This window comes from Cibotium barometz, chromosome 63 (genome assembly GCF_041138505.1).
Source record: "Cibotium barometz isolate CiBa-2024 chromosome 63, ASM4113850v1, whole genome shotgun sequence".
Classification (NCBI taxonomy): Eukaryota; Viridiplantae; Streptophyta; class Polypodiopsida; order Cyatheales; family Cibotiaceae; genus Cibotium; species Cibotium barometz.
The window spans coordinates 27410448-27432767 of record NC_141108.1 but is presented as its reverse complement, the minus strand read 5'-3'; the positions used below and the strand labels follow the sequence as shown (position 1 = coordinate 27432767).

The following is a 22320-nucleotide window of genomic DNA, read 5'->3' as shown; positions in this document are numbered from 1 at the left end:
AATTCAGCTTGTTAAGATTCATACGGATGACAACCCGGCTGATCTGCTGAAGAAGAGTTTGCCTCCGGAGCGGTTTGCTCATTGCAGACACTTGATGGGCATTGGATGAGGCCAGTTTCAGTCTTGATATGGCCTTGTATATTATCATGTACATGCTGATTTTTTCTTTTCCTTTACTTAAGGGCACTTTGCCTTTAAGTGGGAGGTTGTTGGGGTAAAGGCGTTATGCCCACCCTTATAGTGTGTACAAGCCCATAAGTTATAGTACATAGTACACTTAGTACTTTTAATGTACTAAGTGCACTATGTGTACTAGTGCAATATACATGTGTGATAGGGGAGTCACACACTCATGCTATTGATGAGTTGACTTATCCCCACAACTCTCTCTCTCTCTCTCTCCCTTGCTTCTCTGTGTATGTCTCCCATGAATGAACTCTAAACCCTAATTCTGTTTTCTCCCCATCACAAATCTAGTACTAACTCAAAATCAAATTCAAGTAGTAGATCCATACCCTCCAGCATTTGTGGAAGCACCTGTTCTCAATCATTCCAGTGGAGCATTTTATACAATTTACAGTTTCTTTAAGTCTTATTGTAGATTGATCAGAAGAATACTTATATGTGCTGTTAGATAAGGCACACCTTTTGCAAAGATAGTGCACAATCTTCACACTATCCCTCTTTGACTTTGAATACTGCAGATGATAGATATGGTACAGAAGGGATTGACAGACTATCTGGAAACAAAACGATTAGCATTCAGCCGATTCTTCTTTTTGTCAAATGATGAGCTGCTGCAGATTCTCTCTCAGGCAAAAAATCCACTGGCTGTACAACCACATTTACATAAATGTTTTGAGGCTATATCTGAGCTGGATTTTAAGCCAGACTTGGAGATAGTTGCGATGAACTCTGCTGAAGGTGAAAAGGCAAGTTATGAGCTAATGGAGATTATATTCAACTTTATCATTATGATCACTTTGCTTGTGCGAAAGCTTGATCAGAAATGAGTCTTTGAAAAGCCTACTCTCATTGAAGATTGCAGGTGCCCTTTGCATCTACAATGCAACCGCTTGGAAATGTCGAGAACTGGTTAAGTGAAGTTGAGAAGAAAATGAAACAAAGTCTTCTTCAGCAGGTCATTCATTTGTAGTTTTTCCATTACCTTTCTAAGCTTCCCATTACCTTTCTAAGCTTCCCATAGTGATCAATAAGATGAACTTAAACAAAACGATGTTATATTTTATTAACTGTATTACATTTGATTAAATTCTAGACTAAATTCTCTTGAGCATGGTTTTGGCTTGTTTTGGAACAGATAAGGTTATCACTGGCTGCCTATAAGATTTCTTTGAGAACAGATTGGGTGCAAGTCTGGGCAGGTCAAGTGGTACTATGTGGAAGCTCGGTTTACTGGACAGAGCAAGTGGAAGGCGCAATTAGTACGAATTGCTTACAAGAGTATTTTGACAATGTTCAGGTTGGTAGAAGCATGCTCGCTTGTTTTTTTGCTAATGTAATGGAAATAAGACTCAAAGGGAAAAGAAACATTTTTCAGTTCATGTCAAGTCTCTTACAACCATGGAATGCTACTAAAAGAAGCATCTCTTCCCTTGATGTCAAGTCCCCTTCAACCATGGCATGTTATGAGAAAAACTATTTCTTTGCGCAATATGGATAAGGTCAATCAACTGTAGCCCTCTACATGAACTCTTCTCTTTCTAAGGCATTGCGAATTAAACGGAAGTCGATGACAACCATGGAGCAAGTGATCTCAAAGTATTGTATGTGATATTTTAAGGTATGATCTATCAAAAGTTCCAACGACCCCCTTGGTTCGGATTGCTCCTCATCCAGGTTCAAGTTGGCCTTCTTTTTCGATTAGCATCATGGCTAATCATTCTCCCTCGCCCGGGCGAACCATTGTTTTTTACGAAGACAAGCTCGCGGTCCTCTTCGCCGAAATTTAGAAAGACTCCAAAACGACCCTCATTGCCAGAATCTTTGGATCTCACCCTTCCCGTCTCTAGGCTCGGGATTGGGTCCTGGCGGCTCTACCTTCCGACCTCGCTCCACACTTTCGAGATGTCAGGTTGCTTGGAAGAGGTTTCTTTCAGGTGGATTTTGATTCCGAGGACACAGCCTCAGAGGTTTTGAAGGCAGCCGTTTGTCATTGGGCCCGAGGAAGGTTTTTTTTCTTCCCTACTCCAGCTATTTTGACCCTGTTGAGGAAGACCGGAACCGTTTCCCGATTACTCTCAGATTCCCAGGTCTTCCTCGCGCATATTGGCCTATGCTAGAGGCCATCGAGTCTGCCTTTGGGCTGGTTCTTCAAGTGCCCCCCCCTCCACGCTTTGCCGACATCTTCTACCCAGGTGGTTATTGCCTTGGCGGATGCTGTCCCCAGGGTCATGGTTCTTGCCTGTGACTGTGAGCTATTTGAGGACTATGTTTTGCTTCTGGGCCCTAGTGGCCTTTTGAAGCAACGTATGGAGATTGCACGTAAACCCAATCAGTGCCGAGTTTTTTTTTTTTTTTCCGAGAAAATATCCTTTCATTAGTTATGTAAAAAACGCCCGAAGGGCTACAAAAGAGATCTCTCCTGCTCCTAACAGAGAGAAGAGCAGTGAATACATCATGGCAGCCCGGGAGACTCTCCCTAGGTGCTGCAAAATACAAGCATCAGTCTAAAGGACTGAGCGGCTAAATCATACAATGGGGGGGGGAAAGAGCCAAACAGGTGGCCTGTAGTGCCAACGGGGGGATCCCGTGTGTAGGGTGTAGAACGGGCCGCAGCGCCAAGTGGTATGAAAGGCCTGGCGCCGTAAGATCGCCTCATCCGAGTCTCCCCGGATGCGGTCGTACTGTCCTCGCAGGGTGTGGATCAACTCCTGCCAAATCCCCCGAACAGTCTCTGCTGGTGGCTCTAATCTCCCCTCAAAGGCCGTAAAGCACCGGGCCCTCCAGGTGAACCAGATGGTGAGGCTGCTGAGGAGCTCCCATCGTAAATCCCTCTCCTGTGTCCAGCTGGCGGACGAGAAATCCGGTGCCGGAACCAGGCGAGGCTGGCCCCTAATAAATCTGATGGCCTGACTGCCCTGCTCCATCTCATAGCCCATAGCAGGCCCTGACGAGGTCGACCAAGCAGCGGCACCCCACGTAAACATACCCTCTGGAGAGAGGGGGGCCAGAATACGCAGCATCCGCAGCCAAATCTGCTGTGCCTGAGGGCAGTCCCAAAGGCAGTGTCTCTGTGTCTCCATAGGGTGGCCGCATCGGACGCAGGCCGCCGGAAGACCGCTGTAAACAAGCCAAGTGCCAACTGCTGAGCCCCTGTGGGCGACCAGCCACTGAAAAACCGAGATCCTGCGGGCCTGTCGACTAGCCCAGAGCCGAGCCCAGAAATCCTCCAGGAACTCCTGTGATAGTCCCTGCAATCGCCAATGCCCCGCTGCCGCTGGAGAAACCGTCCTCCTCGCCGTCAAAATATGCCGTCCCAGCCGAACAGTATACTGGAAAAATGTGATCTCTGTGGCCTCAAGGGATGCATAAGGATCATGCCACTCGTACTCTCCGGGGTCCCACTATAGCCGGGCCAAGGGGCGCGCTGCATATGCCCATATGCGCCAATCCGGGAGCACGTCAGCAGGGTCGGGGTCAATATGCCACTTCCGAGAAGCGGCAGCCACTACCCGAATCCTCTGAAAGGTGCACTCTGCAACCAAAGGCGACTCCACCTCCACTCTCTGGAGTCTGCCCTCATCCTGAATCTCATAATAGAGGCATCTGCCATCCTCAGTGCTAGCTCTGACAGCAATCAGGATCTCCAACTGCGTAAAGGCGCCCATCCACCGTGGGGCCACTGGCTCGAGAGGTGTGAACCACTCCTCTGAAAGTGCCTCCTGAATATCATCCCTCATAATCAACCCCCCTCTGAAGTGACTCAGCCTCTCCACCTGGGTCTCCTCTGGTAGACTGCAGAAAGCCTGCTAGTCTCCAAAACTACGAGCTGGGCCTGCCGCTAAAGGTCCCCAGGCTAGACGAGGCCGAGAACCCAGCATATGACCCTGCTCTGTACGAACCGCTGGGCTCCAGATGAGCGGCTGCCTGGCCCGCTCCTCAACACAAGAAGGAGGCCGCTGAGAGAGCCCCGGTCTCAGCAGCTCCCAAGCTCTCAGGATACTCAAAGCAAATCTGTCCTCCCATCCTCTACTGAGGCCTGTCCTCCTCATCTCTATGAAGATCCAGCGAATCTCTGGTGCCCAAGTACCCCCTGCAGGAGGCGCCCGGGCCTGCAGTCGCTGCAAGAGGAGCTCTTTCCAAGGCTCCGCGCCTGGAAGCAACCCCCGAACAATAAGCTTCCCCAATAAGGCTCTACTCTGATCGACTGGATCTATAATGCCCAAACCGCCCTGAGCCAGCGGAAGTGTAATAACTGCCCATGCAACCTTTGCCCGAGCTGGCTGACCGTCCCGCCCAGACCACAGAAAGTTCCTGATCAGCCTCTGTACCTGGCTGATGCAAGAGCTCGAGAAAATCCAGCACGACGTAATGTACCACATAGTCGCTAGCAGCACCTGATTTGCCACCACCACCCTCCCAGCCAAGGATAGTCGAGCTGTACTCCAATACAATAGCTTCTTCCGAATGCTCAGAAGAAGCGGGGCAATCTGCTGCTCTGGTGACAAATCCAGGCCAATCTGGCATCCCAAATACCGCACTGCTGTGCCGGGAGGAATCCATCTAAAACCGGGGTCCGGACTCCATGCCGGACTGGGAGCACTACTGATCCAAAAGGCCACTGTCTTGCGCCAATTGATCAATGCTCCCGAAGCTGCACTAAAAACCTGGAGCGACTGCTCAGCCCGAATAAGATTGGCCTCTTGGCCATGCAAAAATAAGCCCGTGTCGTCTGCAAACTCAGCATCAAGCAAATCCTCCCCCCGGACTGGGAGCTGAAGTCCTCTCAAACCAACCTCCTCTGCCGTCAAATACATACTCATAGCCTCCGCAAAGAAGAGAAAAAGGAAAGGGGCGAGAGGACACCCCTGACGGACTGATCTGGTCAGCTCAAAACTCGGCCCCCGACCTCCTGCAATCAGCACCTGGCTGCGAGCTGTGGAATACAAAGCTGCCACCCCTCTGATCCATCCTGGCTCAAAGCCCAGGCGTAGCATAGTGCCCTCTAAGAATCCCCAATCAACTCTATCGTATGCCTTCTCAAAATCGAGAAGCATCACGACCAAGTCCTCGCCAAGAAACCTAGCTCGGGCCGTCGCCTCCCAGAAAGTAAAGATGTTGTCAAGGATACTGCGCTCCTTGACAAATCCTGTCTGAGTAGCATGAATCAACTCCCCCAGGAAGGGCTGGATCCTCAAACTCAAGGCCTTTGCCAAGACCTTGTAGACAGTATTGAGGATCGTAATAGGCCTCCAATGCCGAATATCATCTGATACTCCCTCGCCCTTGGGGATAAGATAGATCAAGCCCTCTGAAAAGCTCTGCGGCATCACCCCAGTGTCCAAAACATGCTGAAAGCCCCTGCGGAGGCCTGGCCCCAAAAGGTCCCAATAGCGCATAAAAAAGGCCGGCGTCAGTCCGTCCTCCCCTGGGCAACTATGTCGCGGTAGGACCCTCAAGGCCTCGGCAAGCTCAATCTCTGACAGAGGCGCACCTAGAACTGTGCGCATATGGTCTGTGACCCTCCTCTGCACATGGGCCCACACAGTCTGTCTGCATACATCTCGATCCTTAGTGGCTGGCTCCGCTGAAAGCAAGTCACTATAAAAAGCAGTGGCAATGGCTCTGATCTCCCCGAGCTCAGTAGCTATCGATCCATCCGGTCTACCAAGCTGGCGAACCCCTGCTCGCGCATGACGGGGTCCAGTGATCTCAAAAAACTCCCCAGTCACTCTATCACCAAGCTGCGTCCACTGAGAGGCCTGACGACGATAGTAAAACTCATGTCTCTGCTCCTCTGCCTCTCTAACCTCCTGGCGTGCCTGGCTCAGCTGGGACGCCACCCACTCACATGCTGGCTGCTGCTCCTGAAGGCGCTGTAGCGAAGCAAGGCTGCGTCTCAGCCGTTGCTCCCGCTCGCGAATCTATCCCAGTCGTGTCAAAGCTGCAACGTGCAGAAAAGAGCTAAGATCAATGAGTCCCTGGGCACACTGGCCCGCTGCATCCTGCTCAGAGCACTGACTATCATGCCAGATCCTCTCAATGTCCTCAGCGAGACTGGGGTCTGCAAGTACCCGCTCTGGGATCCTCAACTGCAAGCTGGGCTCCCGTGTCCCCTCCTCCAAAGTCAATATAACTGGCGCATGATCTGAAAATGAGGTGCCAGCAAGAATGCCGACGGAGCCCCCTCGCTCCCCCAACCAATCGCCCACATAAAAGCGATCAATCCGAGATAGATTAGTCCCTCCCTGCCGGCGATCCGACCAGTGAGCCTGACAAGGTAAGGGGTGTTGGGAGACCATTTGCCCCAGAGTGCTGGCTTGGAAGAGGTTTCAGAGCCTTACCGAGGTGCAGAGATTGGATATCACGCAGCACTTGAGAGGTTCTATCCAGAGGATTGCATAGATTGATGGAGCCATTCCCAACCACTGGATTACTGGATCTTTTTTGGAAGGTCGTCATCATTCTTGGTTTGGGGTTTTCTCTGCAACAGGTGTTCCTCTTCAGGTTATGGGTATGTCCTTGCCTAGGGAGGATGATGTACCGATTCTTTTTTTCTGTACAGGATGGATGGCAGCTAGAGAGATGTGATGTGCAGGACCTTATTGAGGGCCCCCATATTCTTCGAGTCAGAGTTGTTGGCAGGTTAGGGAAGCACGTCTTTGTTGCCCCCCCCCCCCACCCCACCCCCCAAGGGATGATCACAAAGAGTGTTAGCCTTTGGTTGCTGGTGGCTGCCCTATCAGACATTTGCCTTGGGACCCCGGTGAGTAGGTGTGGAAGGATGCTTGTAATCCTTTGAAAAGCATCCCTTTTTTTAGTTATACGGTGTGGAATGCCAGACATCTTATGTTGGAACAAATTCAAAGTGTCTTACTCTTAGACCCCATTGGGAGTCTTAGGGCATTTCGATTCACATTCAGAGGGCATTTTGGCGGAGATTGTGCCACTCTTATAGGAAGCCATAGATTTCCTCCTTTATCTGGGTTTCTCTTCATGGTGGTCTGGCCACCAATCAGTGGAGGTGTGTTACTGGTGCTTGCCCAGCATGCCCTAGATGTGCAGGAGTTTCGGAGTCAGTTTACCATTGTTTATGGGAATGCAGGGAAGCACAGAGGGTTTGGTATGCGATTGCACACCTATTTGGTAGGATTAAGAGAGATGCTATCATTTCTTTTGGTTCTATCATTTGGTTGACACAGTAGTCTGGGCCTCAGTTGAGTTTCGAGGGGACTGACAGGAGCTTGGCCATTTTGGTTGACACAATAGTCTGGGCCTCAGTTGAGTTTCGAGGGGACTGACAGGAGCTTGGCCATTTTGGTTAGGCAAGGAGTTGGTCGGCAGTGTTGTCTTCAAGATTTGCCACTTTCACACTTTGTGGCTCTGGCACAGAGGTTAGACAGTTCTTGGGAGATTATTGCTAGCATCTCAGCCTAGAATATCTGGAAGGCTACATGCACTGAGGCCATTGAGGGTACTCCCGTTCTTGTTTATCAGTGTCTTTGCAGGATTTGGAGTGATATTTTTCACACCATTATGGCTACTTGGGCCAGAATCTAGGGATCTTCGAGGGCTGCGGAGAGGAAGCGCGCCCAGTTTATGAGATTGGGACATTGGTATCTTTTTCACATCCTCTCATTCGGGACCCTGTTGGCAGCATAGGCTTCTTGATTGGTTGAGATATCCACCTTGCTTGGTGTGAAATCTCCATTTTGTAAAACTTTTCATTACTTAATAGAAGTGTCCTTTCTGGAGAAAAAAGGAAAAAAGTTCCAATGACAGTTTTTGTTACATGGGGTGCTATTGCTTGGCTTTGTCTAGCCCACAAATTTTCTTGGAGGGCAAAGATTCTGATCTTGTCATCAATTTCTTTTCCGGGAAAAATATCCTTCTATTATTGAATGAAAAAACCAGCCATGATGGGTTAAATACAACCACAAAGGGTTAGATACAAAATGCCTCATGAACAGGGCGGTGATCAAATAATCAAAAGGCTCGCTGTTTTATGAGGAGAAGGCTATCTCATATAGGGGGAGGGGGGTTGGGAATAACCACACAGGTGGTATGTAATGCCAAGTGGGATCACTACCTCTATCGGTGAGAAAATGTCCAGGCCACCAGAGCCTAAAGAAAGCTTCCTGCCGCTTTCGCATGTGGTCAGAGGCTCCCTGCAACTTTCCCCACTGGTCGCAGAGGGTATGGATGATGACGAGCCAAATGCTCCCGATGGATTCTGCAGGCAGAGTGTGGTACCCTCGATGGCTTCGCCGCATCTAGCTCGCCATATGTAGTAGGCTGCAATGCCACTGCAAATCTCCCATCTCTGGCATGAGCCTGGTATTTAGTGGTCAGTAGATGGGGCTGTGACTGGTACTACCAAAATGTGGAGGTGAAAGACTTGAAGGGATAACCCTCCACCATCCTCCTCATAAGCCTTGACAACCTCAGTCTCTGTGGTCCAAGCGACAGTGTCCCATGTAATGATCTGGATCGAGGCCCTATCCATCGTGAAGATGTGGAGAATGCGCTGCCAAACCTGTTGAGCCCCATCAGCCAAAGAAAGAGGGTGATCTTTTGAGGCTGAATACTGTCCCAGAACGTCTTCCAAAAATCTAAGAGGAAACTGTGGGAGATGCCCTGTGTGACTGCCAATGTATTGTTGCTGCTGGGGTGCCATCAATCTCTGGCATCTGAATCTTGCGGCTGTGTATGCAAAAAAGGGGGCATCAAGAGTCTCCTCCCGATGAGCAAGATCACACCAAGTCCACTCTCCCGGGTCCTACTGCAAGCGTGTGAGGTTGACTCCCCCATATCCATAGCCACCAGAATGGCTCCTTGGCCACCTTGGCCGGCGGGGGGTCTATGTGCCACTCACATGCCTAAAATCCGATTACCCTCACCCGCCCTAAAGTGCAGCCATTGAAATACTCCAAGGCGGGCTTGGATCTCTCTAATCTGCCATGGGGACCAATAGAAAAAGCGAGCAAACCATTGCCCTCATCCGCTCCATGGACTGCCAATAGAATATCATGCCTAGTAAACACGCCTAGCCATAGTGGGGGGGTTGGGGCTGGGATAGGTGTCAGCCACTCCTGAGGAATAGCAGAGTCGATGTCGATGTTGAGCCTGTCTCTACCCCGGATCCTTGCCAGGCCTCTCTCCCAGGGGTAACTGCTTCCAAGGGACCTGGCAGCTCCTATGTTCAACGCGCCCCATGATACATGACATCAGTCCCCCAACATATGGCCACTGGGTAAACGGATCAAGAAGTTCCAGATCAATGGATGCCGAAGACGCTTGTTTGAGGCTATTGGAGCTAGCTGCCTAAAACCGAGGTGCTCCCAAGCTCGAGTAAACTAGCTGCAAATCTTTCCTCAAAAGTTGGGCTAAGTTTGTGGCCCACATCTTTGTGAAGATCCATCTGGTACTCTGCGACCAAGGGCCCCCTAGAGTCGGGGTGCACGCTGACATCCTGGCCAACAAGAAGTCCTGCCAAGGCTCACCACCAGAAAGGAGTCCTCTAACAATTAGCTTGCCTAGCAGGGTGTGGCTTTGAATAGCAGGGTCAATGATGCCTAGGCTCCATTTACATCGTGGCTGAATGATCACTCTCCATGCCACCTTGGCCCTTGCAGGCCATCCATCACTGCTGGCCTACAAGAAATTCTGGATCAAGCGTTGTACCTGATGGATACATGCTCGGGAGAAGGCCCAACAAGAAGTAATGTACCACATGGTGGCAAGGACCTGGTTCGCCACCACCACTCTACCAGCTAGGGAGAGCCTCGCAGAAATCCAAGATAACGAATTGGAGTGCCCCTGGGGATCCATTGGAAAGCCTCGATTGGGTGCTAAGTTGGAGCGGGTGCATGGCCTACCCAGAAACCTCACGACTTGTGCCAGTGGATTTGCGCTCATGATGCATGATAAAAGATCTCGATTGCCTCAATGAATCTCTGGAGATTCCCCACATCTCCTGATAGTTAAGCTTCTGTGTCATCTACAAACTCAGAGTCCAGCAGCTCCTGTTGAGTATGGAGGGGGAGACCCAATCCTTGGAGCCCCGTCTCCTGAGCTAAGACAAAACTGCTCACGGCCTCGGTGACGAATAGAAAAAGATAAGGAGCCAGGGACAGCCCTGCCGGACGGAGCGGGAAAGGGGTAATCTGTCACCATGGGCTATCTGAATGAGGACTTGATTGTGAGAGGCTCAGTAAAGTCCTGAAACACCACGAATCCACTCCATGGAGAACCCCATCCGGCGCATCGTGCCCTCCAGAAAGCTCCAATCAACCCTATCATAAGCTTTCTCAAAGTCTAGGAGAAGCACAATGAGGTCTTGGTCCCGCAAACTGGCCGAAGAGATCGCCTCTTAGAAGGTGAAGATGTTGTCCAGAATGCTCCGATCCTGAACAAAATTTGTCTTGGTGTCATGGATCAAGTCAGGGAGGAAAGGCCGAAGTCTCTTGGTGATGGCCTTGGCCAAGATCTTGTAGGTGGTTGGAAGAAGGGTGATGGGTCTCCACTGCCAGATCTTCAATCCGTCACCACCCTCCTTAGGAATCAAGTGTATCAAACCCTCTGAAAGCCTATCTGGCATGGCACTTGTGGTCATAATCCCATTAAAGGCAGCTCGAAGGCCGCCTTCCATTGTCCCAGGAGCGAACAAAGAAAGAAACTGGAAGACCGTCTGGCCCTGGGCATTTGTCCCTATTTCCTAGGAAGAGCCATCAATGTCTTTGCCAGCTCCTCTGTGGTGAAGGGAGTCAATAAGAAGGACCAAATAGCGGGGAGAACCACCTCTCTCATGTGTCGCCAGACCCTCTCGCGCACATGGGGATAATGGGGCACCCGTGAGGAGAGAGCAGAAAAAAACAGTGGCGATGGATCTCGCGTGGGGGGTTAGAAACAATAGCTCCATCCTGGCCATGCAATGTGCGAATACCATCTCTCCTCCTTGAGGGGATGCTATCTCAAAGAAGTCCCCGTGATTTGATCACTGGCATGGGTCCAAAAGGAAGCTTTGGCGTGGTACCTTTACTCCACCCTCCTCTCCTCAATGGATCTGATCTCCGTACGGGCGGCAGCAATTTCACTTTCATTCCAAGGGCTATTGGGGGAACTCTCCTGAAGCTGAAGACAAGAAAGATCCCCTCCTGAGACACCTCTCCTGCTCACAAAATCCCTCTAATGTGCTCTCTGAGCTGCCTCCTGCAAAAGGCTCCCGATCTCACCAAGGCTCGTGTCCAAGGTGCTTGCTGCAGTGCCTAAATCCAATCCCTCCCATATCTGCTCTATATTGTTGCAGATCTTGGGGTCCTGTATAAGGTTGTCTGGAATCCTAGAGCTCACGTGCCTGTCTTGCCTCCAGGGGTCAGCTAAGGACAAGAAAGTAGGCCCGCCAAGATGGCGATCATGCCCCCACGTCCGCAAGCCCACTCATCCACATAGAACTTGTCAACTCGAGAGAGGCTAGGGCTTGTGCTTGTCCTATCGGACCGCGAGAAGCACAAGCTCCCAGGGCTACACCCAAACTCTGGAAAATGCCAAGGAACCTGTCCCCTGAGTGCTAGTATCAACTCCTCCCACGTAGAGTACTTTGTGCCTGAGACTGTAGCCGTGCCTTCCTCCAAGTCTATCCTCTGTTGCCTCAATCATGCGAAAGTCTCCACCCATGCACCAAAAGTCAAGGGCCCGACAGACTGTGCTCCAGAAGATGGCTGTACCTGCTGCGAGGTTCGGGGCATAAACATCGAGGAAGCCCATACAATCCTCTCCAATCATGTATGGTATTCCAGTGTGCTCGCCCTGAGACTGACACCTGAGCTTGTCACTACCGCCAAGAGCTGCTCACGGACAAAAATACAAACTCCTCCCTGCGTCCCCCAAGGGCCGAAAGAGGGAGACCAAAAAATGTGACTCCTACCTGGTAAAATCTTCCCGCAGCGGCGGGTACGCCCCTCGGAAAGGTGGTGCTCCTAGAGGAAAAGAATGTCGATGGATCTTCAAACTGTAGCTCTATGAAGCTCTCCTCTGAGGATGCCTCGCCTCTGAAAGCATTGAGACCCCCCTAAATCGTGAATGTTCCATGAGGCTAACCGCATATCAATCTGTATGGGAGGCAGAGCTATCGGAACTGCCCTCCACTCGAAGAGTCTTGGCCGTGGGTTTAGATGGGGAATAATCACAATCTGTTCTGGGGCACTCCGAACTCCATTGATCACAATGGATGTATCTGTAAGAGTGGGGGGGAGGGGTACTGCAACTAAAATATGAAGGAACACAATGAGCAGCACCTCTAGACTGGAGGCCACCACCTCCCCGTCTTGGTCTCTATGGCCTGAGCCTCCAAACTCCATCCTAGCCAATGGCCAGAGGTGTGTGAGCCCTCACCGGGCAAGCGGGGCGATGGTCATCTCTACCAGCTCCAAGAATCGATGAATCAAGCGGCGGATGGAGCTGGCCGGCTGTCTTTGCTCTGGGTTGGGTGCTGCTGGAGGGTGACGTGAGTGCTCTAGAGGGGCGGAGGGAGGGGGGAGTGCAGGCTCGGAGGAGGAGGACGGGGTAGTGGGGGCTGCTGCGGGAAGAGTTGGAGGTGAGGATGGGAGGGGGGGGGGGGGTCCGCTGGCGGGGAAAGAGGGAAGGGCTGCAGGTGGAAAGAGGGGGGAGGAGGCGCTAACGAAATATGCGCGCGGAGAAAGGGGGGGGGGGTGCGCTGGCGGTGAAAGAGGGAAGGGCTGCAGGCAGAAAGAGGGTGGAGGAGGCGCTAACGAAATAGGCGCGCGGAGAGGGGGGGGGGGGTGCTGCTCTCTCTCCCTTTTTGATCTTATCATCTTGGTATGTAGAGGTGTGGCTTAGAGGTGTGCACTTCAGGGTATTTCCTCCAGCGCAGTATATGCCACCTCTACAGAGATTGGTACCACTTGGGAGATCATTGCCAATTTTACAACGTAGAAAATTTGGAGAGCCAGATGCATAGAGGATTTAGATGGTATTCAGATATATGATGGTCAGTGCAGCTACACCATATGGAGTGATATTGTTCACACTCTTATGGCCACATGGACTCGTATACAAGGGCCATCAAGATCTGCACAAGTGATATCATGGTGTTTTCTTCTCTTCGACTCCCACATGACTCTCTTGGCATCATAATGCCCCAGATTGGTTGAGATCACCATACACTCCAGGATGAGGATTTACTTTTAAAATTTTCAGCTTCTAGCCGTGATTTTGTATTCTTTCATTCGTACTTAATCAAATTCTCTTTCTTGCAAAAAAAGGTGTCTAGTTTTGCCTCTTCAATGCTGTGTATATGCTTCAAGGCTGTATACTAAAACTATTGGAACTAGCTATCTGCCTTCCTATGTATGTGAGAACTACACACAGCTAGTGGCTTTGTGAGTTCCCTTTAATTGCCCAAGAGAGGAGAAGAAGAAGAAGACCAACCAATTATGCTTAAATATGCCCAAATCCTAATGAATGGCAATTCTGTACAATCTAGATTAGAGTTGTGAGAGAGCAGAGAGAACACTAGCTCTATTGCATGAATGGGAGTATGTTTAAATATGCTATGCAATAGAGCTAGTGTTCTCTCATTTGATCAAGAGCTAGTATGAGAGTAGAGAGAACACTAGCCCTATTGCATGAATGTTTTCACGTTGCGAGAGAGTAGAGAGAACACTAGCTCTATTTCAAGGCAGTATTCGGTGATCAATTGCCTTTGTGGTATGTTGTCAGTTAATTTTGATCAATTGATTAATATGTTAATCATTCTGTGTTGGTTATATGCAAATAATCCTTGGATTCAGTCTGCTGGCGCGAACCCACTCTGAATCGTGGTGCCCTCTAGGAAAGCCCAGTCTACTCTATCGTACGCTTTCCCAAAGTCAAGGAGGAGCAGCACTGCCATATCCTCCTAGCTGCTGTGGCTGGAGCGGATCTAAATGCCTATAACTAGAACATGAAAATGGAACAAACAAGCTGAAAAGTATTTGATTTCCTTCAAGAGTGGGGATAACTGACACACCATCTCTTGCTCACTTTCCCCATTCACAGTGATGGGCACCCTATCCCTCTACAGGTACCCCAGGACTTAAGAATTCTCCGTCCGGGTGAATTACCATTACAACAAATACATAACTTCACCTGTGTATGTCCACCAACTTGTCACTAACCCAAGTGCAAAGGATAACCATCATTAACCGTAATGTAAATGAGAAGGTGGAGTCAATGCTGAGTACTCTTGTTACCAAGCCATCTTCTGCCTACTGCATCAAGGGCCCTTTTGGCTCCTAGTCTAAATCACCAAGAGCGGGTCGTACCCTCTGCCCTCTTGGCTCCTAAACTTCTCAATACACAAATGTTTGACTCTAGCATTATGCCCAACCATACAATGGACAAAACCATATACACATGATTGAAAAACTTACATGTCGGCATGAAAATGCACATATGGGAACTGTCGTCCTTTTAGATCATCCAGTGAGGTCCCGTTGATGGGTAAGGTTGAGAGCCCACCATCAGCCCATTGGCTAGCACTTGAGAGGCCACAAAGGAGCATTCACACCGTGTCGTCCAGGGGCCATTGCTGAAGGAGCTACTTAAACTTTGGAGATAGGTGCTGGTGATGGGCTCAAGTCTTTCAATAACAGAGTTGCAAAAAGGAAGCTAGCGATCGGTGGTTGTGATGACAAAATCGTCTTGCACAGTGAGGGGGTGGTGAAGGGGATAAGGACAATAATAGTGTTGCGGGGTGATGAAGAAAATCGGTGATATAAGTGATAGGAATAGGAAGTTGGAGGAAGTTATAAGAGATGTAGAGGGGCGATAGGTTGAGAAGCACTTTTCTCCGCCGCGGGGGGGGGGGGGGGGGTGGGGGGGGGGGGGGGTACGTAAGGTTTTTTTTTTTTTTTTTTCCAGAAAGGAGACTTCTATAAGCATGAAAAAATTTTACAAAATGGAGATTTCACACCAAGCAAGGTGGAGATCTCAACCAATTAGGAGCCGTGTGCTGCCAATAGGGTCCCGAATGAGAGGATGTGAAAAAGATACCAATGTCCCACTCTCTCATAAACTGGCCGCGCTTCCTCTCCGCAGCCCTCGAAGATCCCTAGATTTTGGCCCAGGTAGCCATAATGGTGTGAATAATATCACTCCAAATCTTGCAAAGACACTGAGAAACAAAAATGGGAGTACCCTCAATGGCCTCAGTTTATCTAGCCTGCCAGATATTCTAGGATGAGATGCTAGCAATAATCTCCCAAGAGCTGTCTAACCTCTGTGCCGGAGGGACAAAGTGTGAAAGTGGCAAATCCTGAAGACAACACTGCCGAGCAACTCCTTGCCTAACCATAATGGCCAAGCTCCTCTCAATGCCCTCGAATCTCAGCTCATGCCTTATCTAAATTTATGTAATTATTAAAATTCACGTTGAATTTTAAGCCTTGCCTGAATTTATATGATTAGTAAAATATAAAGTGTTTTGTTATATGTATTTGCCATAGAGATGATAAGGGGTCTCATATCTATTAATAATTTTAATAATTTATGAGTTATCCTGCATTACATGATCCCCACTGCGCTGAACATCCTGCATATCGCCCCCTCCAAGTAGAGAGGACTCAACAAAATCATCCTGATCTGAGATATCATCTGTCTGCAAAGATGCATCAGCTGACACATCCCTCTGACCAGAAACATCATCTATTTGTACATAATCCGAGGAGGCCTTCCCATCAATCGCACCAGGGGGGCGGGCGTGAGAGACAACTCACCACACCTGGCGGACTGAAGGACGGGAAGGAACCAAGGGAGGTGGTGCCTGAGAAGCATGCTTACGAGGCCTCCTACGACCTCGAGCCAGAGGGCAATCTCGAGCAAAGTGAAATTGTTGGTGACAAACCCGGCAATGTCCATATGTTGCTTCAAAGGGCCACAAGGGCCCAAAAGCAAAACATAGTCCTCAAAATGCTCAATGTCACGGGCAAGAACCATGACCTTGGGAACAGCATCCGTCGAGGTAGTGACCACCTGGGCAGAAGATGTCGGCAAGGCGTGGAGGGGGGGCACTTGAAGAACCAGCCCAAATGCAGACTCGATGGCCTCTAACATAGGCCAATATGCGTGAGGAAGACCAGGGAATCTAAGAGTAATCGGGAAACGGTTCCGGTCTTGCTCAACAGGGTCAAAATAGCTGGAGTAGGGAAGAAAGAATATCTTCCTCGGGCCCAATGGCAAAGGGCTGCCCTCTAAAACCTCTGAGGTTGCGTTCTCAGAATCAAAATCCACTTGGAAGAAAGCTCTCCCAAGCAACCTGACATCTCGAAAGTGTGGAGCGAGGTCCGAGGGCAGAGCCGCTGGAACCCAATCCCGAGCCTGGAGACAGGACCGGTGAGGTGCGGAATGCCAGACATCTTATCTTGGGACACATTCAGAGTGTCCCTACTCTTAGACTCCATTGGGAATCTTACGGCATTTCGACTGACATTCAGAGGATTTTTTGGCGGAGATTGTGGCATTCTTATAGGAAGCCACAGATTTCCTCCTTTATCTGGGTTTCTCTTCATGGTGGTCTGGCCACCAATTAGTGGAGGTCAGTTACTGGTGCTTGCCCAGCATGCCCTAAATATGCAGAAGTTTCGGAGTCAGTTTACCATTGTTTATGGGAATGCAAGGAAGCACAGAGGGTTTGGTCTGTGATTGCACACCTCTTTGGTAGGATTAAGAGGGATGCTATCATTTCTTTTGGTTCTATTATTTGGTTGACACAGTCTGGGCCATAGCTGAGATTCGAGGGGATTGACAGGAGCTTGGCCATTATGGTTAGGCAAGGAGTTGGTCGGCAGTGTTGTCTTCAGGATTTTCCACTTTCACACTTTGTCCCTCTCGCACAGAGGTTAGACAGCTCTTGGGAGATTATTGCTAGCATCTCAGCCTGGAATATCTGGAAGGCTAGATGCACCGAGGCTATTGAGGGTACTCCCGTTCTTGTTTCTTAGTGTCTTTGCAGGATTTGGAGTGATATTATTCACACCATCATGGCTAGCTGGGCCAGAATCCAGGGATCTTCGAGGGCTGCAGAGAGGAAGCGCGACCAGTTTATGAGAGTGGGACATTGGTATCTTTTTCACGTCCTCTCATCCGGGACCCTATTGGCAGCACAGGGCTCCTGATTGGTTGAGATCTCCACCTTTCTTCGTGTGAAATTTCCATTTTGTAAAATTTTTTCATACTTAATAGAAGTCTCCTTTCTGGGGAAAAAAAAAAAAGATTCTGGCAATGAGGGTCGTTTTGGAGTCTTTCTCTATTTTGGCGTAGAGGACCGCGAGCTCGGCTTCGGAAAAAATAATGGTTCGCCCGGCCGAGGGAGAATGATTAGCCATGGTGCTAATCAAAGAAAAGGCTGACTTGAACCCGGATGAGGAGCAATCTGAACCGCGGGGGGGGGGGGGGGGGGGGGGGGGGGGGGGTTGTTTTGCAGGTAATAGGCGTAGGTGCACAATCGAGCCGAAGAAGGTGGGGGTGCGTTGGGTGTTAGAGGGGGGAGTTATAAGCGATGAGATGGCGTGATAAGCGTAGGAGGTGATGGGTGATAAGATGTGAGGATAAGTGGCCAAGTATGCGGGGGGCGATAAGTAGTGGCACGGTTAGGTGAGAGGGGCCCAATTCGTGGGCGTGGGGAGAAGGTGTCAAGCGATGGTGCCCCACTTGCAGCCAACCCGAGGTGTCACGTCTGCAGGCTGCGCCAAATGGTGTGCGTTGAGACGGGTGTGAACGCCTAACAACAAATGTGTGAAATGGGCGACCACAGGTGTGAATGGGAAGGACAGGAGCGTGCCGGCAAGGACCGCTGAGTGTGAAGCGGTGACTAGCGTGGCAAATGTTGGGAGACTGCCAGCCACCACACCGGTGGGATGCTGTTGACCTCAGGCAAGATAGTCGACGACTAGAGTGGGCGAGGATCAGCAAAAGTGGTGGGCGGCCTCAGCATGGCAGGGAGCACAACAAGCAGGTGGGGATGAGTTGGGCCCGGAGCAGCATCACGACTCAAGTTATGGGAAGCACCTAGGTTAAAACGAGAGGGTGCAAGCACGCATCGACCCATGCTAAAGTAGGCAGCAGCTAAGCAATGCTAGTAGCGGAAACAGGAGCCTGGGGAGGGGGAATGATGGAAACTCAACCCCTCCCAAGCAGGATTGCGGGATATCTGCCCTACCTGTAGCAGATCTAAATGCCTGTATCTAGAACATGAAAATGGAACAAAGAAGCTGAAACATATTTAATTGCCTTCGAGAGTGGAGGAATCCCCTTTTATACAAAATACACCAAGGCATTACAATCCCTTTGACTTATGGGATAACTCACACACCTATCTCTTCCTCACTTTCCCCATTCATTTTCATGGGCACCCTAGCCCTCTACAGTGGCAGTCTCCTCCCTGAAAGTGAAGATGTTATCCAGGATGCTCCTATTTGGATGAACGTTGTTTGGGTGCCATGATTTGGAAGATGAGGCTGAAGGGGGAGGCTCATGGCTTTGGTGAGGATTTTGTGAGCGCTACCAAGGAGGGTGATGGGGCGCCACTGTCATACCTGCAAACAGTCACCACCCTCCTTGGGAATCAAGTGAATTGAGTCCCTTTGGCATGAGGCCAATGATCATGATCTCTTTGAAGGTGGAAGTCCATCCACTTCAGGGCGCTTTGCAATGAGGCAGGGCCGGAAGAACCTCCCTCAGCTGCTCACTCCAGAATATAAAAGTCAAAAAAACTATAAGGACCTAGAGAGACCACCGCGCTTGTGCTGCCGAACCCCCTCTCTCGCCACCTCAATCTGGGGAGGTGAGGAGGACCGGTCGAGAGCTGTGGGTATCTGTGGCACTAACATGCACCGGGGCGGGGGGGAGGGGGGGGGTGTCAGACTCAGTATTACCGTTTGGACCCTCAGCCTGTGGACCACCTCGTCTCTGCAGTGATGCGGCCATGTTAGCTCAAAAAATCTCGTGTGACCCTTTCTCCTGCATGGGTCCAAAAAGAAGCACGGGCATGATACCTGAACTCCATCCTCCTGTCCTCAAGCGAGTGTATCTCTGTGTTGGCAGTTTCCATCTTGGATTCCAACCAAGGGCTATCTGGGGTTTGCTCCTGAAGTAGCTGAAGAGAGGCTAGGCTCTTGATAAGGCTCCTTTCATGCTCTGGAAATGCGATGAGTCTGTCCTGGGCTTCCCTCTGTAAGAGTGAGACAATCTCTCCAAGATCCTAGTCTCGATCCACTGTAGCTGATCCCTGTCTGAAGGTGAGAGCTCCCCAAATCTCCTCGATCTCTATGCCGGTTTCGGTATTCTAGAGGAGGCTCTTTGTGATGTGGACACTGTGTTGCCTCTCTGGTCTCCAAGAGTCCTCTAGGTGGAGGAGGATAGGGGCATGATCCGACAGGGTAGTGTCTGCAATGATGCCAATCATGCCTCCCTGGCTACAAGCCCACTCATCCACATAAAAGTTGTCAATGCGGGAGAGGTTCAATCCAGGCATCCTCCTGTTTGACCTAGAAAAATGGAGGCTCCCATGAATGCACCCAAACTCTGGTAGAAGGTGTCCTCTCGAGTATCAACTCCTTCTAGGCAGAGTACTCGGTGCCTGAGTTAGCGTCCACTCCTCCTTTGTGTCCGTCCTCTGGGTCCTCTTGCATGTTGAAGCTCCCTCCCATGCACCAGAAACGTGCCAGGAGAAGCTCCTGTCGCACCTGTATCCAGAACTGTGTCTGTCCTGCTGCCCTGTTGGGGGCATAAATGTTGACCGGTCCTCCCAACCTTGATGATCACCCACTAGGCTCTCCCCTGTACAATGGTGCCAGAGTCCAGCACTGACGGGAGCAACTGCTCACTAACTAAGATGCATACACCCCTGTTGTTCCCCACAAGACCAAAGGTGGGCGGCCAAAAGGTGTGGCTGTGTGACTCTTCCGCTTCTATGGGTGCGTCATGCCGAGAGGTGTTCCTAAAGTGATAGGATATCCACTGAGCCTCCTACTACAGCTCTTTGTAGCTCTTGGCAGGGTCCACCCATCCCGTAAATGTGCCAAGAAACTATCCACATGTCGACGAATGGGATGAGTGAGTCCTGCTCTTTGGCACACCCTCTACACAGAGGGTTTTGGGGGACGGTTGGGAGGGGGTCTGACGCCGGAGGCTTTTCAGTGAGCCCTGATCTTGCCTTCCAGCTCCAGCTCGGTTTGGCATCACATGATTTCACCAACATTACATCAGCATGAGCGTCTAATCAAAGTATCTTCACATGTAGACTTTTCTTAGTGAAACCTTGGCGCTTAATTGACTGGTTCAAAGATGGGTTTTGTATTGTAATTCAACAGGGCTCCCATGCATGAACAGGCATAAAAAGTATCTGGATGACCTCTAACCTACAGCCACGTCTGGAAAGATGATGTGGCATCCTAACCATTTACATAGGGTTCATGCTCTAGTACTTTACTAAGGAGAGCACAAGGCATGGAATAAAAAATACACTTTCAAATGGACAAATCGAGGATAGGTAATTAGACTATTGGGTTGTCCCATAGGTATGGGCACACCAATTAACAAAGGTTTGAATGGTTTTATGAAAAAAAAAGTGAAAAATCTAGCATATTATTGCAACAATACACAACTAACTCTTGTATAGGAGAAGCACGTGCTCATGGCATCCATAGTTATTGTCGCTTCTATATGGAAGCCCATTTATCACACTGTTCTTTGAGTCATTAAAAGGGACAAATTTTGTTCCAGAGTTGAATGGTTTGCTCCAATCAAGACTACCCATTCAGTACGGTTTCTGGAGTGACTCATTCGAAAAGTTTTAAAAGTGAAAATAACGTGTTTTATGAACCTATTATGACTTGATTTCCATGACTTAGAACATTTGTGTGCAATGGTTTTGCACAGGTTGTGCAACTTTTGGCTTTAACAGACCTTGTTCGCAAGCCCTTAACACGATTAGCAAGATTGACACTCGGCGCGCTTATTGTCATAGATGTGCATGCACGTGATGTGGTGCAGAAGTTGCTGGATGAAAAGGTATGATATATTAGAAAATCGAATGTAAATTGATGATAGGAACTTTAAAGTATGCTGTGGTCTTATGCTTTTCAAGCACCGCTCAACCTGGTTTAGAGGTGTTCACAGATTGATGCCATATGGAACGCTTAGCTATGTATACAGTCAAGTTTTTTTGCCTTACTACATTCTTAGTTTCAAGGAAAATTAATGTTAATTCATTGTATTAGAGTCCTAAATGGCCCCATGCATCTCATCGACAGTGGCACACAGTTTCAAAGGGTGCACTGAATTTGGAAAAACCAGAATCCTTGTTCCATACTCTGTTAACATCTAGGCATCACCATAGAATGCTGTAGAGTTTCTAAGGGTGGTGCATTTGGGACAGCTGCAAGCTGTACTTGTAATTGATCTCCGTTCTACCATCATCAGTGTAACATTCTGACTTTTATGGCACTCCACACTCTCCTCGGAAAACATCTTGCACGTGAATAAAGATACATTGGTTCTCTGAATTGGGTCTCCTACTAGAGAAATCCAAGGGGAGAGAATTGGACAATGTCATTGAGACTCTTAGGAATGGCCACATGTCGGACATGCTGCTGGTTTACCTCCAATGGCCAAACACATGCCAACCACCAAACTCCTATGTGCCAGAACCCACAAAAAGACTGATCTTCCAAGCTATCCCAAAGCCTCTTCCAGAAATCTGAGAAAAAGTCTGGTGAGAGGCCGTGAGATTGCAAGTGTCCTGTTGTTGGAGTGTCCTCGGCCTCGGGCATCTGGATCCTACGGCCAAGCCGTGCGGTATATGCAAAAATGGGGTACCTGGAGTTTTCTCCGTCTGCAGGATCACACCAAGTCCACTCCCCTGGTTCCCGGAGGCATGTGATGGCCACCTCTCCTGAATCCATAAACACCAGTCTCTCTCTGTAGCCAGCTTGACCGTGTTGGGTCAGTGTGCCACTCATGTGCATGGAATCCAGTCACCGTCACCCTCACCCTCACCCTCTGTAACGTGCATCCTGTGAAGTCCTTCAAGGGGGCCTATGATCTCAATAATCTGCCATGAGGTCCAATCGAAAAGGT

The 22320-nt window shown here is 49.6% G+C and overlaps 1 protein-coding gene across 1 annotated transcript in view; it reads left to right on the top strand.

Annotated features, from left to right (window-relative positions):
• Positions 1–22320, top strand: part of LOC147603900 (uncharacterized) — a 267683-nt gene that overhangs the window by 109683 nt on the left and 135680 nt on the right. Inside the window, exons 17-20 of the mRNA XM_086795826.1 lie at positions 705–932; positions 1049–1141; positions 1322–1483; positions 21121–21252. Coding sequence (XP_086651952.1) covers positions 705–932; positions 1049–1141; positions 1322–1483; positions 21121–21252 — 615 coding nt within the window. The remainder of the gene's footprint in view (positions 1–704; positions 933–1048; positions 1142–1321; positions 1484–21120; positions 21253–22320) is intronic.